General features: G+C 45.1%; 3 protein-coding genes across 3 annotated transcripts; all 3 read left to right on the top strand.

The window, feature by feature from the left end:
* The first annotated feature begins 230 nt into the window (after positions 1 to 230).
* On the top strand, positions 231 to 566 carry KRTAP17-1 (keratin associated protein 17-1). The gene has a single exon (XM_024980941.1). It carries the CDS (start codon positions 231 to 233, stop codon positions 564 to 566), a length of 336 nt encoding a protein of 111 aa, XP_024836709.1.
* Positions 567 to 7,721: 7,155 nt separating this feature from the next.
* KRTAP16-1 (keratin associated protein 16-1) lies at positions 7,722 to 10,694 on the top strand. The gene has a single exon (XM_059878380.1). It carries the CDS (start codon positions 7,825 to 7,827, stop codon positions 10,318 to 10,320), a length of 2,496 nt encoding a protein of 831 aa, XP_059734363.1. The 5' UTR covers positions 7,722 to 7,824; the 3' UTR covers positions 10,321 to 10,694.
* Positions 10,695 to 16,739: 6,045 nt separating this feature from the next.
* KRTAP29-1 (keratin associated like protein 29-1) lies at positions 16,740 to 17,898 on the top strand. The gene has a single exon (XM_005220809.4). It carries the CDS (start codon positions 16,816 to 16,818, stop codon positions 17,896 to 17,898), a length of 1,083 nt encoding a protein of 360 aa, XP_005220866.1. The 5' UTR covers positions 16,740 to 16,815.
* Positions 17,899 to 24,034: the final 6,136 nt, after the last annotated feature.

The raw sequence follows: 24,034 nt of genomic DNA, 5'->3' as shown, positions 1-24,034 counted from the left end.
TGGGACGAGTGGGGCTATTTTATGAGTTGAGGCACTCGGGGCTGGAAAATAAACAGGCAGCTAATGAGACGTTCTTATGAGAACTGGCATAAATAATAACAAAGACAACATCCTGTCCCTCCTGCCAACACCCTCCAGGAGGGGATATAAAAGCTGCTCTCGGGGTGGTGACCATCATACTTGGGGAACTCTGGTCGCGTTCCTGACCTGCGACCTGACCGGCGGGGACCATGGGGTGCTGCCCAGGGGACTGCTTCGGCTGCTGTGGTGAAGAGCAAGACTGCTGTGAAGTGTGTTGCTGCCAGCCCTCCTGCTGCGGCTGCTGCGGTTCCTGCTGCGGTTCCTGCTGTGGCTGTGGCTCGGGTTGCGGAGGCTGCGGGGGCAGCTGCTGCGGGTCCTCCTGCTGCGGATCTGGCTGCGGGGGCGGCGGGGGCTGCGGGGGCTGCGGGGGCTGCGGAAGTTGCGGGAGCTGCTGCGGGAGCTGCTGTGGATCCGGTTGCTGCGGCTCCTCTGGGTGCTGCGGCCCCGTGTGCTGCCAGCCCACGCCTGTCTGCGAGACCAAATGAAGACCTTTCCTCCCGCCACTGAGGCAGCGCAGTGGAGAACCTCCACCTGCTCCAGGTGGAGACCCCCTTGTGTCCAGGACCTTCCCACCCACCAAAACGGTGTCCTGCCTCTCCTGTTAACCTGTAGCTGAAGGCTTGTTCTCCAAAGCCTGCCCTGGCTTTTCAAGGCACTGAGAACAAGAGCCACATGCTGATGAGAAGTGAAACCCGGGTCCCACCTACAGTGGTACCCGAAGCTCAGAGGGTGAAGCCCTATCTATGACTTTTTTTTTCATGAAGTTGAAAGAGCATCTTATTCAAGGTGGCTTTGGGACTGACCCCTCCTCCTCGGCTGGCTTTTCTGCTGCTGTGAGGTGCGAAAACTTCTCTTCAGTTAACTTAATAAATTCAAGAGCGCTGGCATAACCAAAGTAGTTCTCCCGCCTCTTCCTTGGCTCCCTCTTGGGCACTGGGCCAGGAAAATTTACTCTGGCATCCACAATCAGTGTTTTGAAATGTGGCTTCTAGACCACCTGCATCAGAATCACCTGGGGGCTAGTTAAAAATGGAGATTCTGGAGCTCTTTGAGACAAGCAGGATTAGAATCCACAGGGGTGTCGTCTGGCAATCTGTTTTTAACAAAACCCCAGATATATATTAAAGCTTCTTGGTACTGCGTGAGATTCACCTGGGAAGGATTTAAAAATTTGGGCCAGACATTTGATCCTTTAGCTCTAGAGTGGGGGCCCTGGGACCTGCATTTTAAAAGCTCGCAGATAACTGCTGATACTGGTCAAGTTTAATCTTGAGGGAGGGCACGTCTTCCTTCTGCAATATAGCTCTGCAGGTAGGCTTCTGGATTGGTTAGAACTTTCTTGCAAAGTCGGGAGAGGAGGCTTGGTAAAACAAGCTTGGTTCTGAGTGGAAGGGATTCCTGTGGCAAAATCTTATGAGCACAGTTTCTAAGGATGTTCTGGGAAGTCCAGTTTCTTCCTCCAGCCTCATGATTTGGCGAAGTCTCCCTTTTCTGGGTTAGTTTTTCACGCCCAGGATAGTGCTGTAATTCTTCTGCTCCAGTCCCAGGGATAGAAGGGTGAGCGTACATCTGCTAGGTAGAGCCAGACTCAGGTGTGTGAGAGTCCATTTGGAAGATTAAAATTCAGAGGATAGTTAATTCAACTCTTTTCTGCTGAACATGATCTTAAACTGCATGCGGAATAAAACTAATTCAGCTCTTGCCCTGGGAGAACATTTATTTTCAATCCCACAAGGCAGTTTCATTCAACAAACAATTTTCTGAATATATGCAAAGCGATGATCCTTAAAAATATGAAAAAATGCAGAAAAATATGAAGAAAGGATAATAGCTACCTGAATTATCACCATTTAGAGTTTATTACTGATATGTATCTTTCCCGGAGAAGGCGATGGCATTCCACTCCAGTACTCTTGCCTGGAAAATCCCATGGATGGAGAAACCTGGTAGGCTGCAGTCCATGGGGTCGTGAAGAGTCAGACACGACTGAGCGACTTCCCTTTCACTTTTCACTTTCATGCATTGGAGAAGGAAATGGCAACCCACTCCAGTGTTCTTGCCTGGAGAATCCCAGGGACAGGGGAGCCTGGTGGGCTGCCATCTATGGGGTCACACAGAGTCAGACACAACTGAAGTGACTTAGCAGCAGCAGCAGCATGTATCTTTCCAGACTCCTTCTAAGCATGTTTAAAAATAAAACTTGGATTATGCTGTTTTTACTTAAAAATTTTTTCTTTCATATTTATAAGCCAACTTTATTGATGTATAATATACATATTAATATAATAAAGGACTCCCTTTTTCAATGTACTGTTCAGTGAGATTTGACAATCATGTATACTTAAATAACCACCACAGGATTCAAGATACAGAACTTTCCATCAACCCTCAAATTTCATAGTGCCCCTTTGCAGGGAATACTCCTCACTACCCACCTCAGCCTTAGGCAACCATCAGTCTGCTTTATAGCACAATAAGCTTTGTATTTCTATGTGTGTCTACTTGTTGCTCAGTTATATCCAAATCTTTGTGACCTCATGGACTGTAGCCCACCAGGCTCCTCTGTCCATGGGATTTCCCAGGAAAGAATATTGGAGTGGGTTGCCATTTCCTTTTCCAGGAGATCTTCCTGACCCAGGGATTGAACCCATGGCTCCTGCATTGCAGGCGGATTTTTTTTTTTTTTTTTTTTACCACTGAGCCACCAGGGAAGCTCAAACTAAATTAAAAATATTCATCTACTGATGGGCATTTGAGTTGTTACCTGTTTTTTTTTTTTTTGCTATTATGAATAAAACTTCAGGGAACATTCATGTACACATTTTGATGTGAACATACATTTTCATTTATTTTGCATAAATACCAGGGAGTTGGACTGCTGAATAAACACTAAGAAAATGTTTAACATTATAAGAAACTGCCAAACTATTTTTGCAAAGTGGCTATACCATTTTGTATTCCCACCAACAATGTCTAGAAGATCCAGTTGCTTTATGTCTTTGCTAAAATTTGATATTGTCATTAAAAAAATTGTTTTTAGCCATTGTAGCAAGTGTATGGTGGAAACTCATTATGTTTCTTTCCTTTAAAGTTTCACTCAAAAACCCAGCTGGATTAGTAGCATCTTGCATTTGGAGAGAATTTGAGATTTGGCTCTTCTCTAGTTGAGTTTCAGGCTTTATTATTCAGGTCATTTTGGATCTGGCTGGAATCAGCAACCTAAAAACTGGCTCTTTAACCTCCAAAACAGAGTCACAGCCAGAGGAGTGGGTTAATGGGACCAAGTTGCCAAGAGTTCACTGAGTCTGCGCTGAGTGTTGAGTGGCTGATTGTTCCCTTGTTCATGGCCATGGTCTCCCAGATGGGTGAGTAGAGGGTAGTAATTTCTTTGAGTTACTGATAATTGCCCTTTATAGCTGTTCACAGAGGTCTTCATTCATTCATTCAATAAATATTAATTGTGACCCTCCTATGTATCAAACACTGCTCTGGGTGCTGGATGCATGTGTGCTCGGTTGCTTCAGTCATGTCCGACTGTTTGCAACCCTATGACTGTAGCCCACCAGCCTCCTCTGTCTATGGGATTATCCAGGCAAGAATACTGGAATGGGTTTCCATGCCCTCCTTCAGGGGATCTTCCCGACCCAGGTATCGAACCTGTGTCTGCCTGCATCTCTTTCTTTGCAAGTGGATTCTTTACCCACTGAGCCACCTGGGAAGCCCAGGTGCTGGATATATATTAGCAAATAAACAAAATCATTGACATTTTCGTGCTTGGAAAACATCAAAGGGGAAAAGAGCTATTAAAAATGACAAAGTAGAAATGTGCTAGATAGTTAAAAGAGTGGTTTATATCATTTAGCAGGGAAAAATTCCTTCAGTTCAGTTCAGTTCAGTCACCCAGTCGTGTTCGACTCTTTGCGACCCCATGAATCGCAGCACGCCAGGCCTCCCTGTCCATCACCAACTCCCGGAGTTCACTCAAACTCACGTCCATCAAGTCAGTGATGCCATCCAGCCATCTCATCCTTTATCATCCCCTTCTTCTCCTGCCCCCAATCCCTCCCAGCATCAGAGTCTTTTCCAATGAGTCAACTCTTCACATGAGGCGCCGGGCCGAGAGGAGCTACTCCATGTTCAAGGTCAGGAGGGGCGGCAGTGAGGAGATACCCCTCATCCAAGGTAAGGAGCAGTGGCTGCACTTTGCTGGAGCAGCCGTGAAGAGATACCCCACATCCAAGGTAAGAGAAACCCAAGTAAGACAGTAGGTGTTGCGAGAGGGCATCAGAGGGCAGACACACTGAAACCATAATCACAGAACACTAGTCAATCTAATCACATAGACCACAGCCTTGTCTAACTCGATGAAACTAAGCCATGCCATGTGGGGCCACCCAAGACGGGTGGGTCATGGTGGAGAGGTCTGACAGAATGTGGTCCACTGGAGAAGGGAATGGCAAACCACTTCAGTATTCTTGCCTTGAGAACCCCATGCTGCTGCTGCTGCTGCTGCTAAGTCACTTCAATTGTGTCCGACTCTGTGTGACCCCATAGATGGCAGCCCACCAGGCTTCCCTGTCCCTGGGATTCTCCAGGCAAGAACACTGGAGTGGGTTGCCATTTCCTTCTCCAATGCATGAAAGTGAAAAGTGAAAGTGAAGTCGCTCAGTCGTGTCCGACTCTACTCGATCCCATGGACTGCAGCCTACCAGGCTCCTCCATCCATGGTATTTTCCAGGCAAGAGTACTGGAGTGGGGTGCCATTGCCTTCTCCATGAGAACCCCATGGACAATATGAAAAGGCAAAGCGGTAGGATACTGAAAGAGGAACTCCCCAAGTCGGTAGGTGCCCAATATGCTACTGGAGATCTGTGGAGAAATAACTCCAGGAAGAATGAAGGGATGGAGCCAAAGCAAAAACAATACCCAGTTGTGGATGTGACTGGTTATACCCCATGGACTGCAGCCTACCAGGCTCCTCCATCCATGGGATTTTCTAGGCAAAATTCTGGAGTGGGGTGCCATTGCCTTCTCTGAAAATAGAGTGGAATGGGTGAATTTAACTCAGATGACTATTATATCTACTACTGTGGGCAGGAATCCCTCAGAAGAAATGGAATAGCCATCATGGTCAACAAAAGAGTCTGAAATGTAGTACCTGGATGCAATCTCAAAAATGACAGAATGATCTCTGTTCCTTTCCAAGGCAAAAATTCCTTAGAGAGATGATATTCTGGCCAAACAGATGATGCTATATGTTTCTCTGCTAAGAGAGTCTATAAAGGATTTGTTGGGAGCAGGGCCATTTCCATTTGGATTTTCATTGCTGACTTAGCTGAGGAGAATGTGCATGGAGAGAACTAGAAAGGTGGGGACCAGGATCTTGGGAATGTCTCTTCTGCCTTACCTTCTGCAAAGCTGTCCCAAAGTCTTCTTTCCTTACTGCCTGAGAGCCACATCTCAAAGGATGGCAGTTCATATTTCTACTCTTCCATTTTCAACCACTAAGTTCTGTAGATTCTTCCTCTTATTACTGTAGTCCCAAGGCACTGTTCAGTTCAGGTTGATAACATGAAACTTTAGGGTAATTGCCCCAGATCCACGGAATTCCCTAGTAGCTTGGTTGGTAAAGAATCTGCCTTCAGTGCAGGAGACCTGGGTTTGATCTCTGGGTTGGGATGATGCCCTAGAGAAGGAAATGGAAACCCACTTCCATTCTTGCCTGGAAAATCCCATGGACAGAGGAGCCTGATGGGCTACAGTCCATGGGGTTGCAAGAGTTGGACACGACTTAGCGACTAAAACACTCCAGACCCATCCATAATGATCTCCTTACCTTCAGACTTGCCTTCCTTCACCAATCCTTTCTCCAGGGGCAGAGAGACCTTCTGAAGGTCAAACCTGGTCAAGTTACTCTGTTGCTTCAAATTCCCAAGTGTCAGTATAAAACCCAAGTTCTGATTATGGTCCACAAGGTCTCTCATGAATGCCTAGTAACCACTCTAGTCTGGTCGCTGTCCTATTCTGTCCCCGTGTACTTTTCATCCTGGCTATAGAACCATTTGTTGCTCCCAAATGTATCATGCTCTTGCCTTTGTTTTCCAGAGCAGATTCTTTCTCTACCTTTCCCATCCCTTTTTTAGCCTTATTGCTTGAGGATTCAATTTGGTCATCCTATTACTTGAGAAATCTTCCCTAACTTCTCCCCAAAAGCATGTTTGTATTTCTCCTGGGTGCCCCCTGTAACTCTTAGTGCACCCATGTACTGTCGCACTTATACATGTATTGTCCCATAATTACTTATGTATGTATCTGTCTTTCTTCTAAACTTGGACTCCTTGTGGAGGAATTGAAAGTCATTTTTTTTTGTATGCCTCATACAGAACCCAGTGATGACTGAGTTGAATGGATGAATAAAAGAGAAATTTGCAGTCTGAATGGCTACATTAATTAATGAATGAAGGAAGGGATGATGAATAGTTGCCATAATAGTCCAACTTTTCCAAAGGAGAGCCTGCCTTACACTGATATTGAAAGCATGTGGTGGGAAACAATGCAGGTCCTTCATTCAGCAAGGGTGTCAGGCCTTGGTGTTTAGAAGCCTAGGCTTCATTTTTTACCTGGTGTCCGTCTCAAGTGGTAGCACTGACAAAATGCTTTGAGAAAGCATTTGTGTTCTTTGTTTTTGTTCACAATGTCTTCTCAAAAGACCTCTTGCCTTTCCTCTTTACATCTTAGAGGAGTTGTTTTAGTAGCTGCTAAAATCACCAAAGGCAAGAAGATTCTGGAGGTCTACCGAATGCTTGAGGTGGGGGCGGGTGGAAGGAAAGGAGGGAGGAGAAGCAGAGAGGCTAGGTCAAGTGCTTTCCAAGGGTAGGGCGAGCCAGTGTTCTAGGAGAGAGCTGCTCAAAAAACAGGATGGAGGACAGCGTCGTGGGCTGAGGCTCCTGAGAAAGGTCTGTCCAGACAGGATGGTGAAGGGGAAGAAGAGTAGCCCTAGATTAGTGGGCAAACTGTGTGTGATCTTCAGCAAGTGACAAACCTTCTGATTCTAACTCCCTTTCTTTTCCTTCACCTATAATCAGGGGGATGAGGATGGAGGTGAATCCTTGCCTCATGGGATTTCTGATGATTTTAAATGAGATCTTCGTTGTGAAGTGCAGCATTTAAAAGTGCAGCTCAGATATTCCCTCTCCCACAGAGCTCACCGCTGCTCTTCTCTGCTAATCCCTTTATGTCTATTGGTGAGTTTATTGTTGCATTGTAGTGAGTTTACTTGTATGCTTGCCCATCAGACAGTGAGATCCATGACAGTGGGTGAGTAGGTCTTATTCATGTGGACACCCTCTGTGTTCTGCCCAGGGCCTGTGCAAAGGACTAGAAGATGGTTAAATTATAAGTTCCTTTCTTCTTCCTTTGTTCATGATGCTCAGAAATGCAGATCATTCAGCTTGGAGGCGATGATGCTTATTTCAAGATGACCCGTAGCTCCAAGGATTCCAAAGTTAGCAAGTCAATAAACAAATAGCTTCTTTATGGGTAGGTAAACAGCTTCCAGATCAACAAACCGTGGCATAATAAGATGTTTCTCTGAAAACTGGCCCAAACAGCAACGAGGAAAAGATGTGGGGGCTCAAAACAGCACGTGCCAGGGTTGGGGGTATAAAAGTGAGGGCTCTGGAGAGCTGCCCCAGTCAGGCAGCAACCTCTCAGCACTGGCAAGGGAGCAGAGGCAACTCCACCATGTCTGGAAACTGCTGCTCTAGGAAATGCCCCTCGGTGCCAGCCATCTCCCTTTGCTCCACTGAGGTGAGCTACAGAGGGCCTGTTTGCTTGCCCAGTTCCTGCCGGAGCCAGACGTGGCAACTGGTGACTTGTCAAGATAGCTGCGGATCATCCAGCTGTGACCCACAATGCTGTCAGCCCTCCTGTTCTGCGAGCAGCTGTGCCCAGCCTGTGAGCTGTGAAGCCACCATCTGTGAGCCTGCCTGTCCCGTAGTCAGCTGTGCCCAGCCTGTGAGCTGTGAGGCCACCATCTGTGAGCCTGTCTGTCCCGTAATCGGCTGTGCCCAGCCTGTGTGCTATGAGACCACCATCTGTGAGCCTGCCTGTCCGGTAAGCAGCTGTGCCCAGCCTGTGTACTGTGAGGCCACCATCTGTGAGCCTGCCTGTCCCGTAATCAGCTGTGCCCAGCCTGTGTGCTACAAGGCCACCATCTGCGAGCCCTCTTGCCCCGTGAGCAGCTGTGCCAACCCCGTGAGCTGTGAGGCCACCATCTGTGAGCCTGCCTGTCCTGTGAGCAGCTGTGCCCAGCCTGTGTGCTGTGAGGCCACCATCTGTGAGCCCTCTTGCTCTGTGAGCAGCTGTGCCCAGCCTGTGTACTACAAGGCCACCATCTGTGAACCTGCCTGTCCCGTGAGCAGCTGTGCCAAGCCTGTGAGCTGTGAGGCCACCATCTGTGAGCCTGCCTGTCCTGTGAGCAGGTGTACCCAGCCTGTGAGCTGTGAAGCCACCATCTGTGAGCCCTCTTGCTCTGTGAGCAGCTGTGCCCAGCCTGTGTACTACAAGGCCACCATCTGTGAACCTGCCTGTCCCGTGAGCAGCTGTGCCAAGCCCGTGAGCTGTGAGGCCACCATCTGTGAGCCTGCCTGTCCTGTGAGCAGCTGTGCCCAGCCTGTGAGCTGTGAAGCCACCATCTGTGAGCCCTCTTGCTCTGTGAGCAGCTGTGCCCAGCCTGTGTACTACAAGGCCACCATTTGTGAGCCTGCCTGTCCCGTGAGCAGCTGTGCCAAGCCCGTGAGCTGTGAGGCCACCATCTGTGAGCCTGCCTGTCCTGTGAGCAGCTGTGCCCAGCCTGTGTGCTGTGAGGCCACCATCTGTGAGCCCTCTTGCTCTGTGAGCAGCTGTGCCCAGCCTGTGTACTACAAGGCCACCATCTGTGAACCTGCCTGTCCCGTGAGCAGCTGTGCCAAGCCCGTGAGCTGTGAGGCCACCATCTGTGAGCCTGCCTGTCCTGTGAGCAGCTGTGCCCAGCCTGTGAGCTGTGAAGCCACCATCTGTGAGCCCTCTTGCTCTGTGAGCAGCTGTGCCCAGCCTGTGTACTACAAGGCCACCATTTGTGAGCCTGCCTGTCCCGTGAGCAGCTGTGCCAAGCCCGTGAGCTGTGAGGCCACCATCTGTGAGCCTGCCTGTCCTGTGAGCAGGTGTACCCAGCCTGTGAGCTGTGAAGCCACCATCTGTGAGCCCTCTTGCTCTGTGAGCAGCTGTGCCCAGCCTGTGTGCTGTGAGGTCCCTCCTGGCCAACGAGTCTTCTGCATACCCACTTCCTGCCAGCCCATCCTCTGCAAACCCAGCTGCTGCCAGCCAGTGGTCTGTGAGCCCAGTTGCTATCAGCCTGTGTCCTCTGGTGTCAGATGCTGTCCATCTATCTGCTCTGTGGCCAATAGCTGCCAGTCTGCCTGCTGTGACTCCAGTCCTTGTGAACCATCTTGCTCAGAGCCCAGCATCTGCCAGTCAGCCACACGTGTGTCTCTGGTCTGTGAGCCCATCTGTGTCCGTCCGGTCTGCTGTGTTTCAAGCCCTTGTGAGCCACCTTGTGTCTCCAGCACTTGCCAAGAGCCCTCTTGCTGTGTCTCCAGCATCTGCCAACCCATCTGCTCTGAGCCCAGCCCCTGCTTACCAAGTGTCTGTGTGCCCAGGCCATGTCAACCTACCTGCTACGTAGTCAAGCGCAGTCGGTCCATCTCCTGTGAGCCTCCGTCCTGCCGACCTCTCTCCTGCCGCCCGGGGTCTTCTGCATCTGCCGTCTGCCAGCCAACTTGCTCGCGAACTTTCTACATACCCAGCTCTTGCAAACAACCCTGTACTACTTCAATCTCCTACCGCCCGATTTGCCGCCCAATCTGCTCTGGACCCATCACCTATAGGCAGCCATATTTGACATCCATCTCCTACCGCCCGGCCTGCTACCGCCCATATTGCTCCATCCTGCGCCGTCCAGCCTGCATCACTTCTGTCCCTTACCGCTCGGTCTGCTCCCGCTTGCCTTATGCTGACTCCTGCAAACGGGATTGCAAAAAGTCCACTTCCAGCCAACCGGATTGTGCTGACTCAACTCCCTGCAAGACGGAGGTCTCAGAGGCCAGTCCCTGCCAGCCCACTGAGGCCAAGCCCACCAGCCCCACCACCCACGAGGCTGCAGTCAGCCAGCCTGCTGCCACCAAGCCTACCAACTGCTGAACCAGCCCTGGCCAACCAGTTCCTGCAACGCATGCCTCCGGCTAGATAGAAAATTTGTCTGCTTTCCCCAAAGCTCATTCTAACTTAAAATCTTTTTCTTTCTGCACCATCACTTGCCATTTGCTTATGCTTCAAAGAACTCATCAGAAATGTCAGTCTCCTAATGGCCCAAATGGCGATTCCTGGGCACGAGATGGGGACATTCTGGGTCCCTTTCTGCTACTGCCATTGAGCTGAGAAAGTCTTCTTTGCTGTATCATCTCAAGTCTCTTTCCTGGAATAAATATTTTTCTGTCCTCATGCATGTGCTCCCTTGCTGTGTGGGCTCCTCTTCCTTGGAGACATTTTCCATGATGTAAATATATTTAACTGTCCAATAAACATGGTTAAAGTTGAAGTAACAGACACTTCTCATTTATGTCTTGTTCATGTCATATTCTCATCAGCTGACTTGCTTCATTTTTGAGAGCAGCTTTATTCATCTATTCATCCGTCTGTCCATCCATCCATCCATCCATCCCCCACTCCCTCCATCCAAGAAGCTTTGCTAGATAGCTGTTAGGTGCCAGGGACTGAGATGAGTTCTGGGAATGAAAAGATAGACACTTCAGTCCACTCTCAGGAAGCTTGTTCTCTGATGGGGAGATAGGCAGAGAGGCAATTACTTCGTCCACTGTGCTAAGTCCTGGGGTAGAGGCAAGCATACGGTACTGTGAACTCGGCAGGGCATGGAGAGAAACAGGGAATTACTCTTGGGAGAGATAATACTGAATGAAGCTGAATCTTTTAGCACAAGTAGGAATTAACCAGTTAGAACCTAGGAAGGAAGAGCTTCCTAGGCAGAGGAAACATATACAACTGGATGGAGCTTGTAAGCACACTACTCATTAAGCAAAGTGTGGGCAGAGGTGTGCTTAGAAGAGCAGTGAACTCTGAGGTCAGATAAGTAAACAGTGGCCTGCCCTCATCAGCCTTGTGTGCTAGACAGAGTCATCTGAGTTTGGTGCAGGGCTGATGAGAAGGTATTGAGGGATCATATGCAGGGCAGTGACATGAAGACTACTGGGTTTTGGAATGTCCCTCTGGCCTCGGTGTGGAGACCCGAATGGTGAAACATGGACTTGGATATAGGGAAAACGAGGGGGAAACCAAGGGCTTTGGGGTCCACAATAGGATGAAAACAAGTGGGGAGGTCATACTTACAATAAAGAAAGGAACCTAGATTTCTTATACAAGAGCTTTGATATGTTATCTCAGTCTCTATAGGACACACTCTTTATGTAGACTCCATATGTTTCTTTCAATCTGCAGGGACAGAGTCTATTTAAAGTAGTCTCTTTAAACCCCTTGTACTTAGTGCATGGGTCAAAGGTCTATCCCTTGTCCTCAAGGTGCAGCTTTGGCTATCCTAATTACAAGAGGAAATAGCTCAGGGCTTCTCAACTTTGGTACCATTTACATTTGGGGCTGGATAATTCTTTGTTGTGGAGACTGTTCTTTGTATCGTAAGATATTAAGTGGTATCCCTGGCTTCACCAACAAGATGCTAGTAACATCCTCTGAGTGTGGTGACTGAAAATGGCTCCAGACATTGGCAAAAACTGCCCACCTCCAGAGGGGAGGGGCAAAAATCATCCCTGTTTGAGAGCCATTGGGTTAGACAAGGACAGAGGGAGAAACTCAAAAGTGAAACTTGTCCTGCACTTTGGGATTCAAGTTACTGTCTCATTCAGCCATTGGGATCTATCTTTATCTCCTTCCAGAGTCAAGAGATGAGTTGTCCAGATTTTTAAATCTCTCTGCCTAACATAGACCCAGTGTTTCATGTAAATCATAGAAATTCTGTGAGGTAAGATTTCTTTTCCCCTATTTTACAGGTGAAGAATATGAAGGACAAGCAATCCAAATGCCTGTTAACACAGATAAGAAAATTGTGGTATATTCATTCACACAATAGAATATCATGCTGTAGTGAGAACAGCTGGACAAAGGCTACGTGCCACAAAATGAGTGAACCTTAGCACTGCAATGTTGACTGATAGAAAAAGCTCCAGAGGCCATGCTGTGTGCTGTGCTTAGTCACTCAGTCATGTCCAACTCTTTGCGACCCCATAGACTGTAGCTCACCAGGCTTCTCTGTCCATGGGGTTTCTCCAGGAAAGAATACTGGAGTGGGTTGCCATTCCCTCTTCCAAGGGATCTTCCCAACCCAGGGATCAAACCCAGGTCTCCCACATCACAGGCAGACCCTTTACTGTCTGAGCCACCAGTGAACCCTAAGAATACTAGGGTGGGTAGCCTATCCCTTCTCCAGGGGAACTTCCCAACCCAGGAATCAAACCAGGATCTTCTGCATTGCAGGTGGATTCTTTACCACCTGAGCTACTTGGGAAGCCCCTGCAGAGGCCATATGTATATTTAAAGTTCAATAACAATATACCGACAAATACATATATGTATATACACATGTATATACATATATTTACAAAAATATATATTATAAAATATATTACATATCTATATATACAATTTTATCTCAATCTATCTATTCACAAGGAAATGACAAACACAAAATTCAGAATATTCACAGCTGGTAAGTAACATAAATGATTAAAATCCAGTTCTGTCCAAGCTTGTGTTTTTAATGCATCAGCATATTTCTTGATGTGACCACAACAGTCCTTCGTTATAGATGTCTTTAGTGCCTTGAACCATAGCAAAACCAAAGTTGTTTCTATTGAGAGCTTTTTTTTTTCCCTTCAGTTTATTCACAAAGAACTGACAAAATTTTGAGATAATTTAAAGTGTACACTGTGGTGATCTGATATACATATATATTGTGGAAGGATTCCTCCCATCTAGCTAACACATTCATCACCTCACATATTTACCTTTTTTTTTTTGGTGAGAACACTTAAGTTCTTTTGGCAAATTTCTATTATATGATGCAGAGTTATCAACTATAGTCTCCATGCTTTCCATTAGATCTTCAGACTTTATTCATTTTAGAGCTGAAAGTTTGTGCCCTTTTTTGAACCTATTGAGATGTTTCTTTACCAAGAAGGGAGGTAAGAGCAGAATCAGAGAAAAATTGATGTAAAAATGGATTACTTTGAAACAGTAAACGTGGTATATATGGGTATAGGGTATTACAGTTTTTCAGATTGAAATTTTCATGCTTTCTCAAATATGTTCATGTTCTCATTTTGATTGACCTGTTTGGTAAGACCAAAAGTAGTTCTCCTTGACAGATGAGAGTTTTGGGATGTAGACTTTCAGAAATAAAACATAGGGCAGTGATCTCTGAAGTCTGCAAGATGCTAAAATGAGTAGAAATGAGATGGAGGGCAAAAGAAGTGACTGATGCCATAGCATGAAAAGCAATTGTTGAAGAAACACATTTTTACGACAAGGGTGAGGATTTTTCAGGCATAGTGATCAGAAAAATTTCTCATTGTTTTAAAGCAAGAATGAAGAGAAGCCATTTTGTAATGGGTACTTTGAAAATTGTGAGGCAGACTATAATAATAAAAATAACCTGAGCAGTAGCCATGCAGTTGATTAACTCTCAGTACTTTGAACTCATGGGTAATGAGCTAACATGTCCAGCAGACTGAGTTTGCAGCAGAGCCAGAAATCAAGACAAGCCCAATCTGCACCCCAAACCCACGATCTCTATCCCATCTTGTATCTTCAGTGTGAACCAGGGCAGGACTTGGATGAGTGTGGGATGCTGAAGTTGGTCAGTGATGCAGAGCCTGGACCAGCCCAAAGGAGAAGGGGAAAGTCACTCATGAATCTCTTTTGGATAAGGTCGATTTAACACAAAAGCCTCTTTGCAGAGATGTCCTTATATAACTTCTAGTTATTGTGTTTCATATTTATAGAATTGACATGCTGTCGACTCCATAGTATGAGTTTAATCTTTCTTAATGAAACATTTTGTAGTTTTAAATTTACAGATTAAAAGATTGTCTTTGGGCATATTGATACCCGTTTGATCTAGCTGATGGTTACAGTCACTGGAGTGGGCAGAGGATCCCCAGCATGGGACCTAGACCACCTGTGCTTGAACCAGCGCAGCTGGTCAGCCTTCAGTCATTGTTTTAGAGTCTTCCTCGCCACCTCCAAAGTTGGGAGGTCTAAACAGGTGGTTAAGATAAAAGGTTTGGGGATCAGCCCAACCTAGGTTTGAATCTAGGGGTTTCTGCCGCTTATTACTGGCATAAGTTTGGGAACATGATTTAAACTCTCTGAGTTAGTTTTGCTACCTCTAACATAATGGTGACAATCGTATCTGCTAAGTAGGATCACTGCAAAGATTCAATGAAAAATGCAGCCAAGAGCTTGGTACATAGTAAGTATGCTATTATGAATAAAAAATATTGCCTGCCATGTCAATAAACAAAGGATGTTGCAGCCATCAGACCACCACATTACAGCTGCCCTGATATGCTGCCGCCAGCCTTAACAGTGCATCCTGAGGAGACACAGGCTAAGGAAAACACAGGGTACCGGCCCCAGATAGCTGGGGTGCATTTCAAAGGAATGATTTCAGTAAGTCCAGACTTTGCGTCTTCCCATATATAGAAAAGCTCTAATTTCATTAATCTGATATGTCTGTTTTTTTTTTTAATTAACAATAACGATCTCACGTTCTGACTATCTGGCCTTTTGTTGCAAAAGCTGCTATGTATCTCGACTCCTCCCTCGCCTCTTCGGAACAGTTGTTCAGTGTTGTCTGAGATGCCGTGTCCCAGGTGTGAAGTCTTCAGAATGCTCACCAAATAAAACATGACTCTTAACTTTTAGGTTGTGCGTTTATTTTTTCGGTCAACACTATAAATGGAAGCCAGCACTAGTGTTCTGATTATTAGTGGTACCAGTAAAGCCGAGTTTCAGGAAACCAAACAGGAAGATTCTAGAAAGAGGTGGAGACACTGAAGTATCGCTTGGGAGGCACCCCTTGATTTTCTGTTTGCCATCTCTACTATCATCCCTCAACTGGGTCAGGGCTTCACTTCCTGATCGTCTAAATGGTGTGGAACTGCATTGCTGGTGGAAGAGTGGGCTGTGGCCTCTTGATGAGAGGTTAACCCGGGAAGAGTTCTGCTTCAGAGAGGCTGGAGAACAAGCTATAAAAGAGACAGCTTAGCTCAGAGCAGCAGACACAGTGGCAAGGAACCCAAACTCGGCTGTGAAAACCCCCCAACTCAACAGATGAGTTTTTTTTTTTTTAATTATAGTATAGTTGCTTTACAATGTTGTGTTAGTTTCTGCTGTACAGCAAAGTAAATCAGCCACAGGTATATATATATGTAGCCCCTCTTCCTTGGATTTCCTTCCCATTTGGTCACCACAGAGCATTGAGTACAGTTCCCAGTGCTATATAGTTGGGTTCTCATTAGTTATCTATTTAAATGTGAAGTGAAGTGAAATCTCTCAGTAATGTCCGACTCTTTGCGACCCCATGGACTGTATGTAGCCTACCGGGCTTCTCCATCCACAGGATTTTCTGGACAAAGGTACTGGAGTGGGTTGCCGTTTCCTTCTCCAGAGGGTCTTCCTGACCCGGGGATCAAACCCAGGTCTACCTGCACTGCAGGCAGACGCTTTACCCTCTGAGCCACTAGAGAAGCTCATTTTATATGTAGTACTGCATATATATCAATCCCAGTCTCTCAATGCATCCCACCTACTCCTTTCCCTTTGGTATCCATATGTTTATTTTCTACGTCTGTGTCTCTATTTCTGCTTTGCAAATAAATTCACCTATACCATTTTCTGGCCTTCCCTCGTGGCTCAGGTGGTAAAGAAGCTGCCTGCAATGCGGGAGACCTGGGTTTGATCCCTGGGTTGGGAAGATCCCCTGGAGGAGGGCACGGCAACCCACTCCAGTATTCTTGCCTGGAGAGTCTCTATGGTCAGAGGAGCCTGGCGGGCTACAGTCCATGGAGTCACAGAGTCAGACATGACTGAACGACTAAGTACATATCATTTTCTAGATTCAACATATATGTGTTAATATACAATATTTTTCTCTTTCTGACTTACTTCACTCTATAATGACAGTCTCTAAGTCCATCTACATCTCTGCAAGTGGCACAATTTCATTCCTTTTATGGCTGAGCAGTATTCCACTGTATATATGTACATCTTCTCTATCCATTCCTCTACTGATGGACATTTAGACTGCTTCCATGACCTGGCTATTGTAAATAGTGCTGCAATGAACACTGGGGTGCATGTTTCTTTTTGAATTATGGGTTTTTTCTCTGAACAGATGAATTCTTAAACTGGGAACGATGTCTCCCAGGCTCCTGAAGCCTGCTAATCAGATGTTTATATGCAAATGGGTGGAAACAATAACAAGGAAAGATGCTCTGCTGTGCCAACACCCCTAGCAAAGGACTATAAAAGCCCTTATGTATTAGATGTTTTTCAAACTCAGGTATACTGAGGTTGCAGCCTCCTGAGAAGGTTAGCACTGGCACCATGGGGGACAGCTGTTGCCTTGGAGACGCCACTGCCATCCCAGCTGTGCCTGCCACCTCCGTATGCTCCAGTCGTGGCAGTTTCCAACATGGTATCCATTTGCCTAGTTCCTGTCAGAGCAGAACATGGCAGCTGGTTACATGCCAAGAAAACTGTCAGCCATATGGCAGTGCCCCAAGTGGCTGTGAACCTGCTTCTTGCCAACCTACCTGCCTTCCAGCAACTTCTTGTGTGGGTTTTGTTTGCCAACCCATTTGCTCCTACACAGCCTGCTATGAAACTGGCACTGGTCAGTCTCCTGGTCCAGTTAGCTCATGCCAGCCCTCCTGTTTGGAATCCACTGGCAGTTCGGTAAAGTGCTGTGAACCCGGCCCCTGCCAACAAAGCTCCTGCCAGGAATGTGTCTACACATCTGAGTCGTGCCAGGCAGCTTGTGACCAATCAGTCTGCTGTGATGCTGGGTCCTGTCAGCCAGCCTCCCCTGAAGTCACTTCCTGTCCTGAAACTTCTTGCCTACCAACTGTCTGTGCCGCTAATCTGTGCCAGCCAACTTGCTGCCATGGGGGTTCATGTCAGCCCATTCATGGTGAAGATCAGCCCTGCAAATCATTTTGTTACCAACCGATCTGCTACATTTTGAAGCCTTGCCAAACGGTTCCCTGTATACCGGTTCCCTGCCAGCTATCTACTTGTGTGTTCCGCTCTTGCAGTCCTGCATGCTGTGTGACCTTCCCTTGCCAGACACTTCACTACCAATCTGCACTATGCACATCCTTCATCTGCCAGCCAGCTGCTAACAGACAGCCTCCTTGTTCTGTAAACAACTCTTGTGAACCAGATTGCTGTGGCACCGTGCTTTCTGGCCAACCAACTGGTGGTGAACTCACTTTCTGCAATCAAAGTGGCTGCCAATCCCCTTCCTGCCAGCCAGCTTGCTGTGTGACGGGTTTCAGCAAATCAGCCAGTGGTGGCTCCAGTTGCTTCCGACCAAATACCCCAAGTGTCTGCAAAGCTGGCACCTACTTGCCGACTTCCTTCCAACCCAGTTATGAGTCCAGCTTCTGCAAGGCAACATTTCATTGAGGGAGCACCTCCTCTAAAGTCTGCTGCTTTCTACAAATGCATAGCCGTGGTGCCTGACTCTGGCTGAGCACAAACACTGCTGGCTTGCTAACTTTTCTGAGTCCAGTCCCACATTTCCTCCAGGTATTGGTGAGGAAATTTATCCTGAGGTCCTTTCTCATAGAGGATAACCTTTCAGCCAGCATGGCCCATGCTGTAGCTTGCCTTTCCTGGTGTTATCATTTCATTTCACTTCAGCAAAGCCTTTCCTCCCAGTTCTTTTCCCCCGCTTTGGATGCTGCCAAGTCTTTAAGGAGACTCTTTTGCTGACAACTGCTAATAAAAATGTGTCTGGTTAAGCATAACGAGTAAGACTCTCATATGCTTTTATTCCTTTCAATATATTATATGTAGATTTCCTTCAGGTCCCATTTGAACACAATGACTTTGGGCCCCCCAAATCACTGTGTCTGCCTTGGTCTGCAAGGGTTGTTTGTGTCTAGGATTATAGATGCTCAAGCTGGAAAGGAGCAAGGATATACAACCTTGACACCACCAAGAGCTCTTCTGAGTTGGGTCACCTCAGTTTCCCCACAGTGAATAGATTGGGGAAGGCAAAGACAGAAATGGTCCAAGGAAGCCATAGATTAAAATAAATATGAGGTTTCAGCTATGGAAAATAATTAAGGGTTAAGTCACTTAAAACTGGTTTTAGCCATTAGTACACCTAATGGCAAATTTAAATGAAATTTAAAACTGCTTAGAAAATTTTAGCAGATATTTGCTATGTTTTTGACATTTTAAGAGACAGTTTTAAAGACAATTAGTCTAAGGGAAATTTTGACTGAGTTTTGTTATTTCTAGCATGTAATTACTGAATTCAAATACTCGTTCTTTGGGTTGGTTTTCTTTGGGGGAAAGTTTAGAGGAAGATTCACAGTGCATACTTGTAGCAGTGGAACAGAGTCCTTCCTGAAGAGGATCTGACCTCCCCTTTAAACAAGTGGCTCTGGGTGTGCAAAGCATTTTAAGAACCAACCCCCCCAAACTCTTACACAGAATCATAAAGGGACATATAGGAGAATGTTCACTGTGGCATTTCTGTGATGACATAAATTTTAAAGGAGAACAAAGAGTGGGTAGGCAACATGTGGTGATTCCTTCCATGCAGTATTGTGTTAGGCTGGTTCTCCAGAAAAACAGACCCAGTAGAAGATATATATATACACATACACACACACACACACACATACATATACTTATTAAAAGGGATTAACTCATACAATTAAGGAGGAGGGCAAGCCCAAATCTGTAGTGTGAGCCTGAAATGTGGACTGACAGGCAGAGATCAAGGAGAGCTCATGGTGAAGATGAAGTCTGAAGGCTGTCTGCTGGGGAATATGCATTAAACAGAATAAGATAGCTATCTATTGGAAGAGAATGAGGCATAAGGAAAGCAGGAATTAAATTAACTGATATATAAGTATATAGAGAAAAAATTAAGAAGGAACTTGCAAGGACAAAAGTGATAATATGCCTCATAAGGAATACAAATAATTCAATTATTTGCAACTGAAATTCAAACAGAAAATTAAAAAAGAAGAAAAAACGGGCGAGAGGGACCTTGATAGAGCAAAATAATTACCATGGATGGAATGTCTTTTAGAAATGAAATATTGATGGATGCTCTATCTAAAGCCTCTCTCCCACATCGTCCATGTAAATTCCTCGGTCATGCTGGAGGAGGGATGAGGTAAGTGGAATGCATCTTAGCTCAGTCCTGAACAGAGTTTTCAACAATGTTTCTTACACTGTAAGTTTAAGGAATCACATCTCCTTAAATAATTTGAGTATTAATACCAGAATCCTTGACATATCCAAAATTTCAAATTTTATCTTGCAATGGTTTTCTGACCCATCTAAGTCTATCTTATTCTAAGACTTTCCTGTTATGAATTTCTGTTGTACAAGTAAGTGTTTTTCGCTGGCCACTTGCCAACATACAAAACTGCGTGTTTTAAACATGTCAAGGGTAAAAGGTGTGTTGGGAAGCCTTGTATCTCCTATGGCTGGCAACAGTTTAAATATCAAGGCATTTATTAGCTCCTTTTAGGTTTGCTGGAACTTGTTCCTTAAACATACAAACCTCCAATTATAAATATTGCTCTACTGAGCCTGCTGAGCCATGCTTACAACTAAATCTTTATTTACATTTATGTCCTGGGTAGGAGAGCAGTTTTAAAAATATAGGGACGTTTTGAGAAAGACAGGCATACCTTGTTTTTTTATTGTGCTTTGCAAATATATTTTTTGTAAAAGCTGAAGGTTTGTGGCAACCCTGTGTCGAGCAAGTCAAAAAGGTGCCATTTTGCCAACAGCATTTGCTCACTTTGTGTCTCTGTGTCACATTCTGTAATTCTTGCAATATTTCAAACTTGTTCATTAATGTTGTATTTGTTGTGGTGATCTGTGATCAGTGATTTTTGATACTATTGTAATTGTTTCAGTGCACCATCAACCTCTCCCATATAAGATGGTGAACTTAAGATGTGTGTGTTCTAATGAATGGATAAAGAAGATGTGGTATATATACATACTCAATCATAAAAAGAAATGAAACAATGACTTTCGTAGCAACATAGATAGATCTAGAGATTGTCATACTAAGTGAAATAAGTCAGGAAGAGAAAGATAAATATCTTGTGATATATCTTATATATGGGATCTAGAATACGACACAAATGAACTTACAAAACAGACACAGACTCATGGGCATAGAAAACAAATATGTGGTTCCCAAAGGAGAAAGAGAGGGCGGGGATAAATTAGGAGTTTTGGATTAGCAGATACAAAGTACTAATTATAAAATACATACCTATCAAGATACCAATGGTATTTTTCAGAGACCTAGAACAAATAATTTCACAATTTGTATGGAAATACAAAAAACCTCGAATAGCCAAAGCAGTCTTGAGAAAGAAGAATGGACCTGGAGGAATCAACCTGCCTGACTTCAGGCTCTACTACAAAGCCACAGTCATCAAGACAGTATGGTACTGGCACAAAGACAGAAATATAGATCAATGGAACAGAATAGAAAGCCCAGAGATAAATCCACGCATCTATGGACACTTTATCTTTGACAAAGGAGGCAAGAATATAAAATGGAGAAAAGACAATCTTTTTAACAAGTGGTGCCGGGAAAACTGGTCAACCACTTATAACAGAATGAAACTAGAACACTTTCTAACACCATGCTGCTGCTGCTGCTAAGTTGCTTCAGTCGTGTCCGACTCTGTGTGACCCCATAGACGGCAGCCCACCAGGCTCCGCCGTCCCTGAGATTCTCCAGGCAAGAACACTGGAGTGGGTTGCCATTTCCTTCTCCAATGCATGAAAGTGAAAAGTGAAAGTGAAGTCGCTTAGTCGTGCCCGACTCTTAGCGACCCCATGGACTGCAGCCCACCAGGCTCCTCCGTCCATGGGATTTTCCAGGCAAGAGCACTGGAGTGGGGTGCCATTGCCTTCTAACACCATACACAAAAATAAACTCAAAATGGGTTAAAGATCTAAACCTAAGACCAGAAACTACAAAACTCCTAGAGGAAAACATAGGCAAAACACTCTCTGACATAAATCACAGCACGATCCTCTGTGACCCACCTCCTAGAGTAATGGAAATAAAAGCAAAAATAAACAAATGGGACCTAATTAAAATTAAATGCTTCTGCACAACAAAGGAAACTATAAGAAAGGTGAAAAGACAGCCTTCAGAATGGGAGAAAATAATAGCAAATGAAGCAACGGACAAAGAATTAATCTCAAAAATATACAAGCAACTCCTACAGCTCAATTCCAGGAAAATAAATGACCCAATCAAAAAATGGGCCAAAGAACTAAACAGCCATTTCTCCAAAGAAGATATACAGATGGCTAACAAACACGAAGAGATGCTCAACATCACTCATTATCAGAGAAATGCAAATCAAAACCACAATGAGGTACCATTTCACTCCAGTCAGAATGGCCGCTATCCAAAAGTCTACAAGCGATAGATGCTGGAGAGGGTGTGGAGAAAAGGGAACCCTCTTACACTGTTGGTGGGAATGCAAACTAGTACAGCCACTATGGAGAACAGTGTAGAGATTCCTTAAAAAACTGAAAATAGAACTGCCATATGACCCAGCAATCCCACTGCTGGGCATACACACCAAGGAAACCAGAATTGAAAGAGACACATGTACCCCAATGTTCATCGCAGCACTGTTTATAATAGCCAGGACATGGAAGCAACCTAGATGTCCATCAGCAGACGAATGGATAAGAAAGCTGTGGTACATATACACAATGGAATCTTACTCAGCCATTAAAAAGAATACATTTGAATCAGTTCTAATGAGGTGGATGAAACTGGAGCCTATTATACAGAGTGAAGTAATCCAGAAAGAAAAACATCAATACAGTATACTAATGCATATATATGGAATTTAGAAAGATGGTAATGATAACCCTGTATGGGAGACAGCAAAAGAGACACAGATGTATGAAACAGTCTTCTGGACTCTGTGAGAGAGGGTGATGGTGGGATGATGTGGAAGAATGGCATTGAAACATGTATATTATCATATGTGAAACGAATCGCCAGTCCAGGTTCAATGCATGATGAAGGGTGCTTGGGGCTGGTATACTGGGATGACCCAGAGGGATGGGATGGGGAGGGAGGTGGGAGGGAGGTTCAGGATGGGGAACACATGTACACCCATGGCGAATTCACGTCAATGTATGGCAAAACCAATACAATATTGTAAAGTAAAATAAATAAATAAAAGAAATGAAAGTTAAAAAAAATACGTAAACAACAAGGTCCTACTGTAAAGCACAGGGAGCTATATTCAATATCTTATAATAAATTATAATGAAAAAGAATATGAAATATATATATGTCACTTTGCTGTATGCCAATAACTAACACAATATTGTTAAATCAGCTATACTTCAATTAAAAAAATGTGGTTGTTTTGACTGCCACCAACCAGTCATTCCCCCATCTCTCTCCTTCTTCATAGACTTCCCTATTCTCTAACCCATCGCTAGTTGCTTCAGTTGTGTCTGACTCTTTGAGACCCCATGGAGTGCAGCCTGCAAGGCTCCTCTGTCCATGGGATTCTCCATGGAGAATACTGGAGTGGGTTGCCATGCCCTCCTCTAGGGGATCTCCTTGACCCAGAGATCAAACCCACCTCTCTTATGTATCCTGCAATTGGTAGGAGGGTTCTTTATCACTAGCGCTACCTAGGAAGCCTCAATATTGATATTAGGCCAAATAATAACCGTACAGTATAAGTGCTCAAGTGAAATGGAGATTCTCTAAGTTTCTCACTTTAAGTCAAAAGCTAGAAATGATTAAGCTTAATGAGGAAGGCATGTCAAAAGCTAAGAGGTCAAATACTAGGCCTCTTGCACCAAAAAGTTAGCTAAGTTGTGGATGTGAAGGAAAGTTCTTGAAAAAAATGAAAAATGCCACTCCAGTGAACACATGAATGATAAGAAGGTGAAACAGCCTTGTTGGTGATATGGAGAGAGTTTTACTGGTCTGGAAAGAAGATTAAACCAGCGACAATATTCCCTGATGCCAAAGCCTAATTGAGAGCAAGGCCCTAAATCTCTTCAATTCTGCAAAGGCTGAGAGAGGTGAGGAAACTACAGAGGAAAGTTTGAAGCCAGCAGAAGTCTGTTCGTGAAGTTTAGGAAAGAAGCAATTTCCGTAACATGAGAGTATGAGGTAAAGCAGAAAGCGCTGATGTAGGACCTATAGCAAGTTATCCAGAAGATCTAGCTAAGGTAATTAACAAAGCTGGCCACACTAAACATCAGATTTTAAATGTAGATGAAGCAGCCTTCTATTGGAAGACGATTCCACCTGGGACTTACATAACTAGAGAAAAATCAAGGCTGACTTTAAAGCTTCAGAGGACAGGATGACTCTCTTTTTAGGGGATACTTCAGCTGGTGACTTTAAATTGGAGTTAGTGATTCCCTGGTGGCTCAGATGGTAAAAGCGTCTACCTATAACGCAGGAGACCTGGGTTCGATTTCTTGGTTGGGAAGATCCCCTGGAGAAGGACATGGCAACCCACTCCAGTGTTCTTGCCTGGAA

This window comes from Bos taurus, chromosome 19, assembly GCF_002263795.3.
Source record: "Bos taurus isolate L1 Dominette 01449 registration number 42190680 breed Hereford chromosome 19, ARS-UCD2.0, whole genome shotgun sequence".
In the NCBI taxonomy this organism is placed as follows: domain Eukaryota; kingdom Metazoa; phylum Chordata; class Mammalia; order Artiodactyla; family Bovidae; genus Bos; species Bos taurus.
This window is presented reverse-complemented; position numbering and strand designations above follow the sequence as displayed.